The sequence below is a fragment of the Ochlerotatus camptorhynchus genome, unplaced genomic scaffold, assembly GCF_037179485.1.
Source record: "Ochlerotatus camptorhynchus isolate MF236.1 unplaced genomic scaffold, CSIRO-AGI_Acam_v1.1 ptg000182l, whole genome shotgun sequence".
Lineage (NCBI taxonomy): Eukaryota > Metazoa > Arthropoda > Insecta > Diptera > Culicidae > Ochlerotatus > Ochlerotatus camptorhynchus.
The window spans coordinates 1,720,113-1,740,407 of record NW_027040672.1 but is presented as its reverse complement, the minus strand read 5'-3'; the positions used below and the strand labels follow the sequence as shown (position 1 = coordinate 1,740,407).

General features: G+C 40.2%; 1 protein-coding gene across 1 annotated transcript; it reads left to right on the top strand.

The window, feature by feature from the left end:
• Positions 1-17,743: 17,743 nt before the first annotated feature.
• Positions 17,744-19,325, top strand: Dbp21E2 (putative ATP-dependent RNA helicase Dbp21E2). Its single transcript, XM_065222953.1, has one exon. It carries the CDS (start codon positions 17,808-17,810, stop codon positions 19,323-19,325), a length of 1,518 nt encoding a protein of 505 aa, XP_065079025.1. The 5' UTR covers positions 17,744-17,807.
• Positions 19,326-20,295: the final 970 nt, after the last annotated feature.

The following is a 20,295-nucleotide window of genomic DNA, read 5'->3' as shown; positions in this document are numbered from 1 at the left end:
CAAAAATTCGTCACGCACCCTGTATTTCGTTTCGTTTAATTCTGTTTTAAGGCTCAAGCACAATTACAGCGGAAGCGTAACGGCAGCGCGAAAAGCGGAAAAGCCCGATCTGAGTAAGTCTACTTTTGTCGGATTGAAAACTATTTAGAACCAAATCGACTCCGGTTAGGCATCTTGATGTCATTTGAGAAAAGTGTCAAACTTGCCGAACTCGAACCACTTCCGCACACATTGCGTTTGGGCCTTTACTCTATTCCATGCGCTGGATGACAGCGAGGTTAGAAGTAAAAAGCGTACAAATTAAGAACGGTCAGAAGATTGCCGCTGATCCACGGTACTGCTGAACATTTAACAGCTAAGGAACTACCGAAGGCGAAGCTGAACTGAACTGAACTTTGAAAATCTTTTTAATTCTTAACAGTAGTGCATTTCCAGCCAATGTTTATTGTTGGTTGTGAACACATTAATGTGTAAAATTTAACACATTTCGTGAAAAAAAACGCTTCTTATTTTCCATAAGACTGGTCGATTTCCCAATTATTGACAGACGAGTGGTGAAGACACAGGCCTAATAATCTCAACGTTCATGATTCGAGTCCTGTTTCCTTTTTTAATTTTTTTGAACAATATTCATTCCTTCCGTGTCTAAGCGCTTTGTTGCGAGTACTTAAAATTATTTATATGATTTGAGTAGTAGCTATACTGAACATCCGAGAGATGTCGCTCCTTCATTGGTAGGAAAATCATTTTCACAGTATGGAGAATATCAGAAAATCCACGATTTGCGACTAAACATGCTTTCACAGAAATTAACTAGTTTTTTTCCTTATCCCCATACTAATGTACTCGTGCAATTATTTTGCTTCTTAAACTGCTCATAAATACGACAATGAATAAAAACAGAAAGTTTTCAGGCATTTCCCAATAGTTTCATACCATTCCCATACATTTGAAAGCGACTGGCCCTCTGTATGTGGATGATGTCAATAACAACAACAATTAATTGAGTACATGGGACTTTACGTAATGGACGTAACTCCCGGACTAAATTTGTTTTTAATTGTCACATCAAGGATTGTTAGTGGTCCAAGTATGGGTTTATAAAATTAACCCATGCGTGAATTCTTTGAAAATAACACCGAGTTTAAAATTTATCATATCCCTCAAATCCCAACTTTACTTAAGAACAAGATTGATAGAAGCCACGAATGGCCGCAATCAAGGTCCCACTCGATTGACACCGGATACCATGCATGAAGGCCAAAGCATGCACTATGGATTTTTATATTGCATCAAAGCGAACATAGTTCTTACGATATTCCATTTGAATATGTTTTTCGAGTCCGCATCGTGCTCTCTTGCCGTGCGGATCTATTTGCTTTTTGCTTAAGGAAGTGTTACTACTACCTAAAGCTACAACAAATTTAAACAGCACTTTTCAGTGCTCAACCTGTACAAATTTTCTACCTTGTTCAACTCCTCTTATTCCTCTTCGATCCTTGTTTGGACCCTACCCGAGGTAATCCTTCTTGGATATCGATTTGGAAAATTCCTCTTCGATCCTTCAGTTTCTTATAGTAATCTGCTTGGAAGTCGATTTGGATAATCGCATAATCGCACTTTTCAGTGCTCAACCTGTAAAAATTTTCTACCTTGTTCAACTCCTCTTATTCCTCTTCGATCCTTGTTTGGACCCTACCCGAGGTAATCCTTCTTGGATATCGATTTGGAAAATTCCTCTTCGATCCTTCAGATTCTTATAGTAATCTGCTTGGAAGTCGATTTGGATAAAAAAATTACTGCCGCCATGGCGCCTAAACGCAAAAGAAAGGGGCAAACTCTTGACCCCCCTTCTGAAGAAATTAATTTGAGTAATCAATTTGATTTGCTCACGGATGATGAGAATGATCCATCATCCAAGAAAAATTCTAGTAAACTTTCCCGGCTTAATGCCAAGAAGGAAAAGATTCCCCCTATTGTGATAACCACTACCGATTTCCATGCTCTTCGCATGGAACTTTTGAATTTCGTGAAAGTTAAGTTTTCACTACAAATTGGACGTCGGGGTGAATGCCGTGTATTGGCTGAAACCTTGGACGGATTTAAATGTCTTCTCAAGTATCTTACTGAGAAGAAGCACAAATTTTTTACTTACGACACCAAAACTGAACGTGTGTTCAAGGTTGTCATGAAAGGACTGCCCAGTGGTGAATCCCTGGATCAGATCAAAGATGAACTGGTAAAATTACTTGGAGTTGTGCCACTCCAAGTAATCAAAATGAAAATGAAATCCCGTCCTGGCGATTCGCGCAACGGGATTTCTAATGATTTTTATTTAGTTCACTTCAAGTCTAGTGAACTAAACAACCTTAAGGCCTTAAAAAAAGCTAGCCTTATGCACCATGTCCGAGTGAAGTGGGAACACTTCAGGAAGACTGGAGGAAATTTCCAAAACCTCACTCAGTGCCGTAAGTGCCAGGGATGGGGTCACGGAACTAAAAATTGCTACATGCCAGCTAAATGCATGAATTGTGGTGATTCCTCTCACGCAAAGGTCGACTGTCCTGTGAAGGAAGATCCTAAGAAATTTAAATGTTCAAATTGTGGTGAAAACCACAAATCCAATTTTTGGGAATGTAAGACTCGCAAAGCGATCCTACAATCTCGTTCTAACCGACAGGTAGGAAACGCTCCACGTTTCCGACCAGGTACAAATTCCTCTGCTGTTAACAACGGTCAGCGAGGAACAAATTCTACATTCGTACCCGTAGGTACAAATATCACCCCTGCTTCAAATGTTTCATCTGTACCTACTCCCCTCGCTGCTAACAATGTTCAGCGAGCTAATGGAGCTACCTATGCTGCTATTGCAGCGGGTAGAAATCAAAATACTAACCAACGTTCTAACGGAAATTTTGACAATTTTGACTTAGGAAGCATTACTGCCCCCAAAATGGAATTTTTACAGAATTCATTAATTGACATGATTTCTGATATGCTTAAATCTAACTCCATGTTTGATGCTATTCAAACTGGAGTAAAATTTGCTAATAATATTGTCATGACTTTAAAATTCAGTAATGGATTTTAAAGCATTAAACATTTTAAATTGGAATGCTCGATCTCTTAAAGATAATGAAGACGAACTATTTAATTTTTTGAGAGTTCATAACGTGCATATTGCCGTTATAACTGAAACGTTCCTTAAACCTGACCATAAGGATAAGAAGGACGCAAATTACTTGATTTATAGAAATGATCGTCTTGATGGACCCTGTGGTGGCGTTGCCATCATTGTTCATAGACGAATAAAACATAAAATTCTTTCTTCATTTGAAACCAAAGTTTTTGAAACTTTGGGAGTTTCTGTTGAAACAAAATTTGGACAACTTACGTTTATAGCTGCCTATTTGCCATTCCAATGCGTAGGCCAGAAAAAGAATTTTCTCAAGGGTGACCTCCAGAAACTTACCCGTCATAGGTCTAAATTCTTCATTATTGGTGATTTTAATGCAAAACACCGCTCATGGAATAATGCTCAAAGCAATTCCAATGGTAATATTCTGTTTGATGATTGTTCTGCAGGTTATTACACTATTCAATATCCAAACAGCCCAACATGCTTCTCTTCTGCAAGAAATCCCTCAACTATTGATTTGGTCTTAACTGATTCATGTCATCTTTGTAGCCAATTGGTTACCCATGCTGACTTCGGTTCTGATCACCTTCCAGTAACTTTTGAAATATCCCAAGAAATAATTTACAATCCCAACAGCTTTACTTTCAATTACCATAGGGCTGATTGGGAGCAATATCGAACATTTATGGAATATAACTTCGATCCAAACATTCCTTTGCAAACCAAAGATGAAATTAATTATGCTCTTGAATCTCTGACTACTTCTATAGTTGAAGCAAGAGCTGCCTCAGTACCAAAATGCGAGGTTAAATTCGATTCAATTATAATAGACGATGATCTTCAGCTCTTGATCCGTCTTAAAAATGTCCGTAGGAGACAATTTCAAAGAACACGCGATCCTGCCATGAAAGTTATCTGGCGGGATTTGCAAAAACAAATTAAAAAGCGATTCTCTGCCCTGAGGAACAAAACTTTTGAAAATAATGTTTCTAAATTAGACCCGAGTTCCAAACCCTTTTGGAAACTCACAAAAATTTTGAAAAAACCTCAAAAGCCAATTCCAGCGCTTAAAGAAGGTGGTAAAATTTTGATCACAAATTTGGAAAAAGCTCAGAAACTTGCTAAGCAATTCGAGAGTTCCCATAATTTCAGTTTGGGTCTTACTAGTCCTATTGAGAATCAGGTTGCTCGGGATTTTCGGAATATTTTCTCTCGGGAAAATATTTTTGATGATTCCTGGGGGACTGATTTGGACGAAGTAAGGTCTATAACTAAAAAATTTCAAAATATGAAAGCTCCAGGTGATGATGGAATTTTCTATATCCTCATCAAAAAACTCCCAGAGAGTACCTTGTCTTTCCTGGTAAAATTATTTAACAGATGTTTCCATTTGGCATACTTTCCTGATAAATGGAAAAATGCAAAAGTTGTTCCAATTTTGAAGCCGGATAAAAATCCAGCTGAAGCTTCTAGCTACCGTCCAATAAGTTTGCTTTCTTCAATAAGTAAACTTTTTGAAAAAAAAAAAAAAAAAAATAATTTTGAATAGAATGATGCTTCACATCAATACGAACTCAATTTTTGCAGATGAGCAGTTTGGATTTCGCCATGGGCATTCAACTACTCATCAACTCTTGAGAGTTACCAATTTAATTCGTTCAAACAAATCTGAAGGCCACTCAACAGGAGTTGCTCTTCTAGACATAGAAAAAGCATTCGACAGTGTTTGGCATGAAGGTTTGATTGCTAAATTGAAAAAGTTTAATTTTCCACTTTACATTATGAAATTAGTTCAAAATTATTTAACTGACAGAACTCTGCAGGTAAATTATCAAAATTCCAAATCTAATCGAATACCTGTTAGAGCAGGAGTTCCTCAGGGTAGCATTCTTGGGCCTATATTGTATAACATTTTCATTTCGGACCTCCCTGATTTGCCTCAGGGTTGCCACAAATCTTTGTTCGCTGATGACACAGGCATTTCCGCTAAAGGAAGAAGTCTTCGTGTTATTTGCAGCAGATTGCAGAAAAGTTTAGATATTTTCTCTTCTTATTTACAAAAATGGAAGATTTCTCCCAACGCTTCCAAAACTCAACTTATAATATTTCCACATAAGCCTAGAGCTTCGTTTTTGAAACCTAGTAGTAGTCACATAGTCACTATGAACGGAGTTCCAATTTCCTGGTCAAACCAAGTGAAATATCTTGGATTAATACTTGACCAAAAATTAACTTTTAAAGATCACATTGAGGGCATTCAAGCCAAATGTAACAAATATATTAAATGTTTGTATCCTCTTATAAACAGGAAATCCAAACTTTGCCTGACGAATAAACTTCTAATATTTAAACAAGTTTTTAGACCGGCCATGCTTTACGCTGTGCCAATATGGTCTAGTTGCTGCACTACCAGGAAAAAAGCACTTCAAAGGATTCAGAACAAAATTCTGAAAATGATTTTGAAGTTGCCTCCCTGGTACAGTACAACCGAAGTACATAGAATTTCGGATGTTGAGACTTTAGCACAAATATTAATAATTTCAGGCAAAAGTCGTTGCAATCCTCAATTGCAACGATTAATTCCCTTTATACTTAGATAAGATTAGTTTTAGTTTTTAGTTTTAAGATATCAATTGTTATACTGACATGCAGGTTAAAAAACCTGTTTAAAATACTGAATTGCCAAGACATGAACAATGTAAAAACACTTAGATATATATCATAACAATTAAGGCTGGTACGTTACTGTAGTAACTGGAGCACCTAGGTTAAAATGAAATGTTATTTATTTTGAATTTGGAACAAATAAAGAGTTAAAAAAAAAAAAAAAAAAAAAAAAGAGATAGTCTACCAGAATGGATGACTTTTTTTTGTACAATTTTATGTTTTCTGATGGTTTCGGTTGTGCAAAACATGAGAATTAACTTTTTCAATACTTTCAATTGTACAAAGCATTAGAGCTAGAAACAAGATCTTGCAAACACTACACACCTTAACTGGTAGTTTGCTAAAAAAAAATGCTGCAAAAATCGTCAAGCTCGCTGTAATGTCACCAAGTGCCTCGTCACCTACAAATTGGCGCCTATGTCAGTGGTCTAACAACTCTTAGCGCGCTAATGGCATAGTTCCCCTGCCGCATAGAGAGTTGCCGCAATGATATTAGGTTAGCTAAGGTCAGTTAACTGACTGGTGGGAAACGGGAGCTTCAGCATTGACTGTTATGTACGCATTTTTATGATGTAATCTAACAACAATCGTGTGTAGTGTTTACACGATCATGTTTCTAATTCTAATGTGTTGTAAATATAATTGAAAGCATTTGAAAAGTAAGATTCTAGTGTTTTGTATATCTAAAAACATTAGTAAACATCTACATTTGAAAACATTCAAACAACGTTTACTTTAAACGTTTTGTACATCTGAAAACATCAGAGAACATCAAACACGAAGTACAATTGAAAACATCCGAACAACGTTTAGTTCTAACGTTGTGTACATCCGAAAACATCCAAAAAAAGTTTGGTTCCAGCATCGGGAGGCATCTACGTTAGAAAACATCAGAATACATTTACATATAAAAACATCCGAACAACGTTTAGTTCTAACGTTTTTTGCATCCGAAAACAACCGAAAAACGTTTGATTCTAACATCAGGAAACCTCTACATTAGAAAACATCAGAAAACGTTTACATATAAAAACATCCGAAAAACGTTTAGTTCTAACGTTTTTTACATCTGAAAACATCCAAAAACGTTTGTTTCTAACATCAGGAAACATCTACATTAGAAAACATCAGAAAACGTTTACATTTAAAAACATCCGAACAACGTTTAGTTCTAACGTTTTGTACATCTGAAAACACCCTTAAAACGTTTGGTTCTAATGTCAATAGATTGTAATTTTTGACGTCAGACCGACATTAGAATGGCAAAATTTTGTTCCAAAATTTCTGATGTATACACCATGTTACGTTGCTTAAATACAACTAAATCATAATGTTTCCTAATGTTTGACATCAGGCATACATTTGATTTCGATGCTGATGTAGACATCAAAATCAAACGTTGGGCTAATGTAAATTTCTATTCGGGATTATATCCTCCGGAGGGATGGCACAAGGGGAGGAATCAAGGTTGAGTACGCATTGCTCAACCTGAACTTCGAGCGGACTTTGGATGTTGAAGCCAAGCAAATGCGATTTGGCAATATGCTCACCAATCGCATTTGCTTTCTCCTGAGGGGTGATTATGAGCCGATCGTCATCATTTTCATCTTTGAGTGGAGGAATGGGTTTGGGGTGCGTCTTTAGGACCTAAGCTACCTTCCAGAATGGTCTGGAGCGGTCGTCCAGATTCTGGACAAGCCGCCCGAAACTTTCTTTCTGGAGTGAGACCATTCTGGAAGCAATCTCCTTGTTCAGATCGGCCATTTCACGTCTCCTCGCTAGATCTCCGGTTCTCTGGAACTGGCGTCTACGCACATTTCTCAAGCGAATCAGTAATTGGGTGTGGGAATCAATGGCAATAAACTTACCCCTCACAGGAACTCGTCGGACGCACGCCTCGTCAGCCACGGTTATGGCTTGGTGGAGTCCCTCCAACGCTCGGTCGATGTCCTCTACGGTGTCAAGCGACGGGTTGTCGATGATGTGCCTGTCTACCACGCGTCCAAACTGGGCCCAGTTTACGCGATGGTAGTCCTTGCGCAGGCTTGAAGCAGGAGCCACGTTGCAGCCCAGTTCAGCCACCACCGGTTGGTGGTCGGAGCTGAGTTCGTTCAATGCTACCGGCTTGGACAAGCCGATATTTGTCAGGAACAGGTCTAGCGTCGATGAGTTGCCAGCCGGTGAGATAAATGTTGGCTCATCCGAAAACCAAACGGAGTACAGCCCATGCTGTGAGTGGTCGAACAGCAGACGACCGTTCTGGTTCTGCTGGTAGTTCCGCCAGGCCTCATGGCGAGCATTCAGATCTCCTCCAACTACGAAGCGGGAACCGGTACGGGTGATGGTGGACAGGTTTTTTTTGAATTTAGCCGCTAGTCCACTGCTGGCGGCACACTGTCGAGGGCAGTAGACGGCGATGAACTGGACGTATCCAGTCGACGACTCCACCTCCACACCAAGGGCCTCGATGATAGAGGTGCGGATATGAGACAGAGTGTGGTATTTTATTCCTTTCTTGACGACGACCGCAACACCACCCCCCCCTGGAGCTGGTGCGATCAAGCCGAATAATGTTGTGGTCAGGCAACCAGAAGCTGTCGCCGGACTTTAGATGGGTCTCTGATAGGAGGCCCACGTCGATACTATGCTTGCGGAGGAAGTCAGCAAGCTCGAACTTTTTGGCTCGTACAGAGCAAGCGTTCCACGTGACTATAGTTAACGGTTTAGACGCCATACCGAATGATAAACTTATACCCCGTTCACATTACAGCGTATATCACGTGATATACGCTGTCTTGCAATGAGCACTAATACATCTAGTTTTCACTGGAAATCCTATGTATGAGTGCTCATTGCAAGACAGCCTATATTACGTGATATAGGCTGTAATGTGAACGGGGTATTACCGAGCACTTGGATCTGTTCGGGTTTGTTGCGGCACTGACGAAGAGCGCTGGTCATGTCGACGAAAATCTTCATCAGCTCATCCGCAGAGAAGAGATCGGGATTGGCGTTTTGTGCTTCTGGTTGTCTCCAGAATCCAGGGGGGGATGGAGAGCTTTGTCCAGCTGAGGCACCAGACGTTTCTTCACGGGGGCCGGATTGTACCCGTGGATTTGCTTGACCGTGTTGCGTACCACGAAGAGGCGGGAAGTCCTCCACCCTGAATGCCGGAGTGTTTTCCTTCTTCCGTCCTGGTTGGCTTCTTGTGCACGCTTGCTTTCGGATCCGCTTGAAATCCTCGCGTTTAGGACACTGTTTGTCGGACCCTTGATGAGCTCCACCACAGTTGGCGCATTTGCATGTTTCCGACTCGTCGACAACGCACTCGGAGGAAACATGATTTTGGGCGCATTTGCCACAGCGCGGATTGATGTAGCAGTTTCGGGTGCCATGCCCGAAATTCAGGCAACGCTGACACTGGGTGACGTCGTGACGGCCGCCACGGTATGGCTCCCATTGAACAATGATGAAGTTGATGGAGCGGATGGCCTTCAACGCATTGAGCGTCACCGTTCCCTTCTGGAAATGAACCAGGAAAAGGCAATCCGGGTACGTTTTCACGTTTTCGTCTCTCCTCGTCATCCGGAAGACTGCGATTGGGGCTAGCTTGTAACGGTCCTTAAGTTCTTCTTCGATCGACTTGGGGTTGAAGTTCGGTAAGCCCCTGATGACTACCTTGAAGGGCTTCTCACCGGGGATGTCATGTGTGAAGTATTCCGCCCTGGAATCCTTGAGGTACTTCACGGTTGCTTCGTACTCCGCTTTGGTACGCAGCATCACCTTGGTGCCGATCCTGCTCAGCTTGAATTCAGCTGCAACGCCCAGCGATGTGAGATTGCTAATGAGCGTGTTGAGTGGCACTTTCATCACCACCAGTGGAGGAAGCTTGACTTTTGCCGTACTCGGGACGGCAGAATTTTCATGCTCGACGGTAACGCCGAATTCACCGATGTCGCTGACGTTCGTCATGGTGTCACGGCCACTCGCACCATCGGACTGGCCCTGATTCTTCTTCCTTTTCTTCGTCCGCTTCACTTCCGCTGGTAGGGCATTCCCAACATCGGTGGGAAGAGTAGCGTACCTATTTGTGATAGGTACGCACGAGCTACCTTCACCACTATTCTCCGCTTTCTCACGGAGCTTGCTCCGGGAGCGCTGCCTTCCCATCACACGATGAAACCGGCACTACGATACGAACAAACGCGCAACTCGAACAACTCGACTGAGCGAGCCAAAACCGGACTAAACTGCTTGACTACTACACTATTCGAGCCTCAGTTGGAACCATAAATGTACATCAACTGGACTGAATGAGTGAAGTGCAAACAATCGACTGATTTGATCTATGGGTGACCATGATTGACTCGAGCAACGAATATCGCTTACATACCTAAACGATCTGTACTTCCAACCAATCAGAGGAGAGCAACTTCCCAGTGTTATAGAACCGTACTGGCAATCTATCAGAGGAGAGAATATTCTCAGTGATATAGAACAGCTTCTTTCCCTTTTTCTTTTATTAATCGAATGATGAATTTGTAATTCAATAGATTTAGACTTATTTATTTTATTATTGGATTCATCCGTACCCTACAGGCTTGATTAAAGCCAAAAAACGCGGTTACTGGCGTCGGTTCGTCGATGGTTTGTCGCGCGAGACTTCCATGAGAACGCTCTGGAATGTCGGCAGGAGAATGCGAAACGCGTCATCACCGGTCAACGAATACAAGGAGTACTCAGACAGTTGGATATTCAGCTTCGCGCGGAAAGTTTGCCCGGATTCGGTGTCGGTTCAAACCAACGTTCGTGATCGTCCGTCGGGTAGTAACGAAATAGATTCCCCGTTTTCTATGGTGGAATTCTCACTTGCTCTCCTCTCATGTAACAACTCAGCTCCAGAAATGGATAGAATCAAGTTCAACTTGCTTAAAAATCTCCCAGACGTCGCGAAGAGACGCTTGTTGAACTTATTCAATCAATTTCTGGAGCACAACATTGTTCCGGATGACTGGAGGCAAGTAAGAGTTATCGCCATTCGAAAACCCGGTAAACCCGCATCGGATTATAACTCGTACCGTCCCATCGCGATACTGTCCTGTATACGGAAATTGTTGGAGAAAATGATTCATTTTCGTCTAGACAAATGGGTCGAGTCGAATGGTTTACTTTCAGATACGCAATTTGGATATCGGAGAGGCAAAGGAACGAGCGACTGTCTTGCGTTGCTTTCAACTGAAATTCAACTGGCCTATGCGCAAAAACAGCAAATGGGTTCAGTTTTCTTGGACATTAAGGGGGCTTTTGATTCTGTTTGTATCGATGTCCTTTCGGATAAACTCCACGATAGTGGGCTTTCACCAATTATGAACAACTATTTGAGCAACTTGTTGTCTGAGAAATATATGAGCTTTTCTCATGGAAACTCGACAACTTCACGAATTAGTTACATGGGTCTCCCCCAGGGCTCATGTTTAAGCCCTCTTCTTTATAATTTTTATGTAAAAGACATTGATGGTTGTCTTGATGAAAATTGCTCGCTAAGGCAGCTTGCAGATGACGGCGTTGTGTCCGTTATAGGACCAAGTGCACCGGACCTGCAAGCAAGGTTGCAAATACTCATTTCAGCTAAAATAATGTTTTTCGGAATAATAAAACCAAAATATGGTATGATGGCATGTTTAACTTGTAACTTACAAGAAGAGGTTACAAAGTATGCGTTTGAAACATAAAACCTGTAAATTTTGCTTTCTATGAGTCATAATCAGCGATTTTCTTATCGCTGAATGAGTGAGTGAGTGAGTGAGTGATTTTGTGAAAAATCGCTGATTGTGACTCTCATGAAGTGAAATAAACAGGTTTAATATGTCAAACACATTCTTTGCAACCTCTTCTTGTATCCTACCAATTCAAAATTTGATCATGGCATCTAATTATTTCATAATTTAGAAAAAACATTGTTTAAGCTGAAATGAGTATTTGCAACCTTGCCTGCAAGGACCATTGCAAGATACCTTAGACAATTTGTCTACTTGGGCTATGAAGCTGGGTATCGAATTCCCTCCGGAGAAAACTGAGTTGGTTGTTTTTTCTAGGAAGCATCATCCTGCACAGTTACAGCTTCAACTAAAGGGTAGAACAATCACTCAAAGTATATCTTTCAAGTATTTAGGTGTCTGGTTCGATTCCAAAAGCACGTGGGGAAAACATATTGCGTATGTGAAACAAAAATGCCAACAAAGAATCAATTTTCTTCGTACAATTACTGGAACTTGGTGGGGAGAGCACCCGGAAGATCTGATCAGGTTGTATCGAACAACCATCTTGTCGGTCCTAGAGTACGGTAGCTTCTGCTTTCAATCCGCGGCAAAAACACACATCCTGAAGCTACAACGGGTTCAATACCGTTGCCTCCGAATCGCGCTTGGCTGTATGCACTCCACGCATACGATGAGCCTCGAAGTACTCGCGGGTGTTCTCCCACTGACAGATCGTTTCGCGGAACTGTCCTTCCGGTTTCTTATCCGTTGTGAAGTAATGAACCCATTGATAATAGAAAACTTTGAGAAGCTGCTCGACCGAAATCCTCAAACAAGATTCATGAGTTTGTACTATGAGTACATGACGCTGGAGGTTGGCCCTTCTTCATTAATCTCCAATCGTGATTGCTTTCAAGCCTTCTATAGTTCCTCTGTAAATTTTGATCTGACCATGATGCAAGAAATCCATGGAATACCAGATCACCATCGGTCGATGGTTGTTCCCTCAATTTTTGCAATCAAGTACCACCATGTAAGTAACGATAAAATATTTTTCACAGAAGGGTCAACCATAAATGCTTCCACTGGATTTGGTGTATTTAATCAATTTCATAGCGCCTCTTTTAAACTGCAGAAACCATGCTCAGTATACGTTGCGGAACTCGCAGCTATATTTTACGCAGTAGAACGGATAGATCTGAGGATTTAGTAGTTAGTGTCATCATGTGTTCTCCCAAGTTGTTAGCTGCCCATCGGTGTACCCCCATGTTTGTCTTTTTCATCAGAGTGTCGCTTAGTTCGAGATCAAGAGCACATTGCTCTCCAAATCTTGTGTTCACAATCCCTACCCTGCCATCCATTTGTTACAATCAATGAACTGAAAATCTCAACAACAAACGATGATCAAAAACACTATTTTAATTATCGCAATTGCATGTTATCTTCTATTGAAATTTGGTACATACCTCGGAACATACAACATAATTTATGGTTGTACCAACCGGTGAACACTCATGTTTATTTCAGTTACTGTGTGGAAGTAATTTGTGATGAGCCCCGGTCCCTTTCAAATTGTATCATTATTTATGTACGGTCCATATATTTGAAATGACGTTGCACATTCATCTAGTGATGGCCGATTTTCGTTCGAATTATCGATTTATCGATTAACGAACCGAAAAGTAAAATATTTGTAATCGGTTATATCATGCCGATATAAGCATTAACTTCTCCAGAGGATCATCACCGATCGTTTCAAACATGTGGTGGAAAAATGGCAGTACAGCGAACAAAAAAAATTGATTAGTTGTTAATCGAGTAATTAAAAAATGGGACACCTCTGATTTTGGTGTGTTTCTTTTGATAAAAATGAGCGCAAAATTTCATCTCTACCGAGGGGGCAGCAAAACCAGAAAATTACTTTGAATACGGGGGTATTCATTTGATGAAAGGGACCGTGAAAGAGGACACTAAAATAGAAAGTTTTTCTCCCGACAGTTTCATCTTAGTATTTATCTTTGGTTGTACTTAATAGTACGTTCAGACTAGATTGAGTGCATGACAACCCGCATAAACGCGAACCATAAATTGACCTTACCAAGAAATGGTTAAAAATTGTTTATAATCCCTGCTAAACTTTAACTGAAATGGTTATGGAACTTTACATGAACGTTTAATGATAAAGTTTCAACCTTATGTATTATGGTTTTTTGGAAATGGACCTTACAAATAATGGGTTGTTAAGAACCATTACCATTCCAAATTCTTGTTTTCTCCATACATTTTCAGAAAGAGAACTATATAAGAACGTTTTTACTTATGATTTGAGAACATTAATGGTAATGGTTATGGTAGTCAGTAAAGTCCATTAATGGTTTTGTATTATCGCTCAACTTTACGTGGAATATACCGTGAATTGGTAATCAGTAAATTATCGCGATATATTCCACATAAAATTGATCGATGTTACAAAACCATTTGTGGACCTTACTGACTACCATAACCATTACCATTAAAGTTCTCAAACCATAAGTTAAAAGGTTCTAATATAGTTCTCTTTCCGAAAATGTATGGAGAAAACAAGAATTTGGAACGGTAATGGTTCTTAACAACCCATTATTTGTAAGGTCCAGTTCCAAAAAACCATAATACATAAGGTTGAAACTTTATCATTAAACGTTCATGTAAAGTTCCATAACCATTTCAGTTGAAGTTTAGTAGGGATTATAAACAATTTTTAACCATTTTAGGTAAGGTCAATTTATGGTTCGCGTTTATGCGGGAATATTTTGCAAATTTCTTGGTGCTATTATTTAACCAACTAAGATCAATTAATCAATAGAGTTAGAATATTGTTTTTTATTCAAAAACCTAGTTGAATTTGAGAAGCACACGAAACATTAAGGTTATTAATTAATCTAGTAAGAGTAAGAAATCCTCGGAAAAATTATTGGGAATGTTCGATTAGCTCATATTTTGACAGTTCATTTGGCTCAAAACATTCCTTCCGCTTATCCCTCCCTCTGAGTATTTCTAGTTCAGACTACAGAGTTATAATATGTTATCGCTATCTTGATGGTGGTTTCTGTTTGCAATTATTTGAAAACCGTTATAACATGTTATAACTCTCCAGTCTGGACAGCGTTAAAGTTTGATGGAATATGCCTTGTTCAGACTACGGAGTTATAACATGTTATAGCGCTATCTTGAGGGTGGTTTCTGTGTTGCAACTATTTGACAACCGTTATAACATGTTATAACTCTGTAGTCTGAACGTACTAATAGTGGGAGTAGTAGAAATAAAAGCTAATCAAACAATTATTACCAGGTGATGAATCAACTGATCAACCTCCTGTATAGAAACCTTGAAAATATTTTCGTTCAGGGAATATTAAACCTAAATAGCCTGCATTTATAAAGAGACGACATGTCAAAATTGGAACAATCGATTGTCTGTCAAAGTCATAGGAAAAGTAATTCCAAACGAGCAGAAGACCTGTCAAATGGATAAGATGTCGCCTCTTTTTAAATTCATGCTCTTTAATTAAACCTATTTACCAAAAGTGTGAAATTAAAGCCCTACAGTAAAAGCAACCGGTGAACACTCGTGTTTGTTTCAGTTACCGTGGGGACGTAATTTGTGATTAGCCCCGGTCCCTTTCAAATTGTATCATTATTTATGACGGTCCTTATATTTGAAATGACGTTTCACATTCATCTAGGGATGGCCGACTTTAATTCGAATAATCGATTAATCGATTAACGAACCGAAAAGTAAAATATTTGTAATCGGTTATATCATGCCGATATAAGCATTAACATCTCCAGAGGGTCATCACCGATCGTTTCATACATGTGCTGCACTCTCATTGGTGGAAAAATGGCAGCACAGCGAACAAAAAAAATCGTTTAGTTGTTAGTCGAGTAATTAAAAAATGGGACATCTCTGATTTTGGTGTGATTGTTTTGATAAAAATGAGCGCAAAATTTCATCTCTACTGAAGGGGCAGCAAAACCACAAAATTACCTTGAATACGGGGGGTATTCATTGGATGAAAGGGACCGTGAAAGAGGACACTAAAATAGAAAGTTTTTCTTCCGACAGTTTCATCTTAGTATTCATCTTTGGTAAAAGTATGGACGTCTGTCAAAAGTTGTTCCAATCGAACCGTCAAAATGGACCACTTTGCTCGATTGGAACCGAGATTGGAACAGCTTTTTTCCTGGGGGGGACGTGCTGTCAAATCAGCCTACTGATCATTCTTGTATGAAACTGGTTCCAAACGTAAACAAACGCTGTAGGTTTTTTATGGCTTGTTTACGTTTGGAACCAGTTATGCGATGTAGGCGACGATTATTCGTATATGACAGCCACCTCCCCCCGTGCTTTTTTCTCTTTTATTGTGACAGTCGCGTCCATACTTTTACTGTAGGGCTTTAGGTGAAATCTCGCGTCACTTTTCAAATAGACCAATGTAACATATCCACCATTTTGAGAAAATCGAAGTTGAAGTGCGACAGATTATTAATTTAACTGTTTAAAAACAATACATTTTGCAATACTATTTTTAATGTAGCCAGTGTATAATAAAGTTGAAAATTCAGAAGAAACGGTAAAATCATAATTTTACTTTGAATTTCATGCTACAACATAGAAAAAACCACATAGGACGTTTTGACAAGTAGAGTTGTACATCGGACATGTTACATTGGACGATTTTTCTCAATGACATAATCAATGAGTGTTACATTGGACGTTTTGTCTACATGATACTAGATTCCCTTTCACAGATTTCAGAGTATAGTACCTAACTTTAGATTGGCCCCGCCTTTGAAAAATGAGCACCAATCATGTTGGGCAGTCCGAATGACCGAAGTAACAATCATGTACCCATCATTTCAAACTGTACATTGGACAATTTTTTACCTATGATTATCTTAAATAAATGAAAGTAAATTTGGATGGATGTTTTTGTATGACATACAATGAAAGAAGAGCAACAGTTTGTATAGCTTAACTCGGTTTGTTTACATTTGTTACATTGGTCGATTTGAAAAGTGACGTGAGAAATTACGTGAGCGTGCTTCTGCCTGGGGGGGGATGTGCTGTCAAATCAGCCTACTGATCATCTTGTATGAAACTGGTTCCAAACGTAAACAAACGCTGTAGGTTTTTTATGGCTTGTATACGTTTGGAACCAGTTATGCGAGGTAGGCGACGATTATTCGTATATGGCACCCGCATAAACGCGAACCATAAATTGACCTTACCTAAAATGGTTAAAAATTGTTTATAATCCCTGCTAAACTTTAACTGAAATGGTTATGGAACTTTACATGAACGTTTAATGATAAAATTTCAACCTTATGTATTATGGTTTTTTGGAACTGGACCTTACAAATAATGGGTTGTTAAGAACCATTACCATTCCAAATTCTTGTTTTCTCCATACATTTTCAGAAAGAGAACTATATAAGAACGTTTTTACTTATGATTTGAGAACATTAATGGTAATGATTATGGTAGTCAGTAAGGTCCATTAATGGTTTTGTATTATCGCTCAACTTTACGTGGAATATATCGTGAATTGGTAATCAGTAAATTACAGGCAACCAATTCGCGATATATTCCACATAAAGTTGATCGATGTTACAAAACCATTCGTGGACTTTACTGACTACCATAATCATTACCATTAAAGTTCTCAAACCATAAGTTAAAAGGTTCTAATATAGTTCTTTTTCCGAAAATGTATGGAGAAAACAAGAATTTGGAACGGTAATGGTTCTTAACAACCCATTATTTGTAAGGTCCAGTTCCAAAAAACCATAATACATAAGGTTGAAACTTTATCATTAAACGTTCATGTAAAGTTCCATAACCATTTCAGTTAAAGTTTAGCAGGGATTATAAACAATTTTTAACCATTTTAGGTAAGGTCAATTTATGGTTCGCGTTTATGCGGGCAGCCACCTCCTCCCGGGCTTTTTTCTCTTTTATTGTTACAGTCGCGTCCATACTTTTAATGTAGGGCTTTAGGTGAAATTACGTGAGCGTGCTTCTGCTCATCATTATACAAAGGGCTAACTTTTATCACAATGTCAAAGGATAGACGAAGGAGAAACAAAACAAACACGAAAACCCTTGCTTTTATTGAAAAAATAAAAACGGCACGCGCATTTTCTCCTGCGGAGTGTTATCGTACGTAATATTATTATTCACGAATTACCACAAATTGACCATGTTAAAAACTATAAACGTGTTACTCAGCACTCGGGCAAGTTTATCTACTGTTCCGAGGCTAGCAGCGAGCACAGCTCGGAAGCCAATAATCACATGCAAGCGAACCGAGCACAATCTGTTTGTGGAGGACGGTCAACTTGCCGGTGGAGGTAAGAAATTCGGTGATGTACCTCTAGCATCCGATGGTTGGCGACACCGGAAATCTGTAGGCGATTATTTCATCATTCATCCGATTCAGCAGCCATTCGAGACGCACGCCTTGAGTGATGTATCATTCCAGAATCTCGGCATCCGTGCTGAGTTGGTGGAGAACTTACGAGAGCGTGGTGCCCTTTATCCAACCATGTATCAGGCAGATGGTATTCCAGCGGTTTTGAACGGAGGTCATGCACTGTTAGCGGCGGAGACTGGTTGTGGTAAGACTTACACATATTTAGTGCCTATAATAGAGCAAATTTTAAGGAGGAAGCTTGATGGAGGCGAGAGAGAATTCAACACACCTTTAGTGCTGGTGCTCACCCCGGGAAGAGAGCTGGCACAGCAGATTGGACGAGTCGTTGAAGGGCTGACTCGGGGATTGAACATAAAGTCACGCGTACTGTTGGGAGGTCGTACCAGACAGCAAATGACGAATCCTCATTTCGAGGATATCGACATTCTGGTGTCCAGCTTTGGGGCGATCAGTAAGCTTATATCGAGTGGGATCTACAGAACAGATGCTGTGCGTTGGGTGGTTTTGGACGAGGCAGACACACTTCTAGATGATAGTTTCAACGCAAAGCTTTTGCATTTGATGAAACGATTTCCGTTTCATAAAAACCATCTACAGGACATCGGCGACAACATTCAAGGGACGCAGCTGATTCTAGCTGCTGCGACGATGCCCTCCAACATGGACGAGCTGTTGGGCCGGATAGTGAATGTTGAAACGATCGAAGAAGTGGTTAGTCCAAATTTGCACCGACTGTTGTCGCACGTTACGCAGCGATTCATGCGGATCAAGAAATCTAATCGACCACAAGTCCTGTTGGATCTGGTGAAGAAGGATGTAAAGCGGAATCGCCCATTGATCATATTCAGCAACAAAACACCTGCCTGTGATTTTGTGTCGATACATCTGAATGAAGCAGGCATTCCCTGTGTGAATTTAAACGGTGACATGCTGCTCAAAATTCGGCTAGGACAGTTTGAAAAGTTCCAACTAGGGGAAGTGAATGTCCTGTCGACGACCGACGTCGCTAGTCGGGGATTGGATACGACCCGGGCAGGCCACGTGATCAATTTTGATTTTCCGTTGTATGCTGCAGATTACATTCATCGCATTGGCCGGATAGGGCGAGTTGGAAGCAGAAACGATTGTCTGGTAACGAATATCGTATCCAATCAAGCGGAAATCGGTGCAGTTCAACGAGTGGAGTATTCTGCCAGGACAAACAATCCCCTCGCCAACGTGGATGCCAACGTGAAAGGCATTATCCGACGGAGGATTCAGCGAACTTTGGACCAAAGTGTGTAACTAGCTTGGTCGATGGAATTTAATATAGTCATTGAATTCTATGGGGAATGTAGTTATTCTTTTTTCCGAACAAAATCCTTATTTTGAGTTTAGAATTATTTATTATGTCTGTTTATGTACTTGGTTTTCTGCACCCACCTGAGTTCTTGGGCTGTGTTCCATTTGGTGGATTATTTTAACTGTTGGTACAAATTTGACAGATGGAAAGCTATCGATTAACCCTGCTATCCGAGCGTGGTTACTTCTGACAGACAAGAAGTTAAATTTCGACAACTGTGGCTGAGTTTTTCTCTAAAACCGGTCGATCGACAGCACAGGGATTTTCGAACATTATAACTTTCGATTTTTTTTTTTTTTTTTTTTTTCTTTCTTTATTTAGGAGATTTTCAGCCGTAGGCTGGTTCATCTCCGAGAGACCCTGAAGTGGGCTCCCCGAGTAACGTGGTTTAGATTTTTTCGGTGAACCCTGAGGGGGTTCTCCTGGGTATAGATGTGCTTAGGGTGTTCCCTTGGTACATAGTGGTTTTTACAGAGTTTGTTAACGTTTGTGTTTTGTGGTTGTTCAGCGTGATTGGCGGTTCATAAAAGGGATGGTCGTTGTGAAGGGTAATCAGATAATCGTTGTGTGGTATCCAGTCTAGAGTCAATCGGGTCCGTGTTCGGTGCGTTGTTATTTTGTATAGGGGGTCGGTGATTAAATTTTATCGAACAATCCAGCATCTTTAAGAAAGGTTATTAGAGCAGCTTCCGTGGATGGGTCGTTAGACAGGGCATTGCGTATGTTGTCCGGGATTCCGTTGTGGACCCGGATGTTCTGGAAGCAGGGACAGTTAACGATCAGGTGTTCGACAGTCATTATAGTGTTGCAGGTGTCGCAATACTTCTGAAAAGATGTAGCGCTGCCCATATTATGGGTTACTCGGGTGTGTCCAGATCGGAGCCGAGATAGGATCTGTTGTTCCCGTCGACT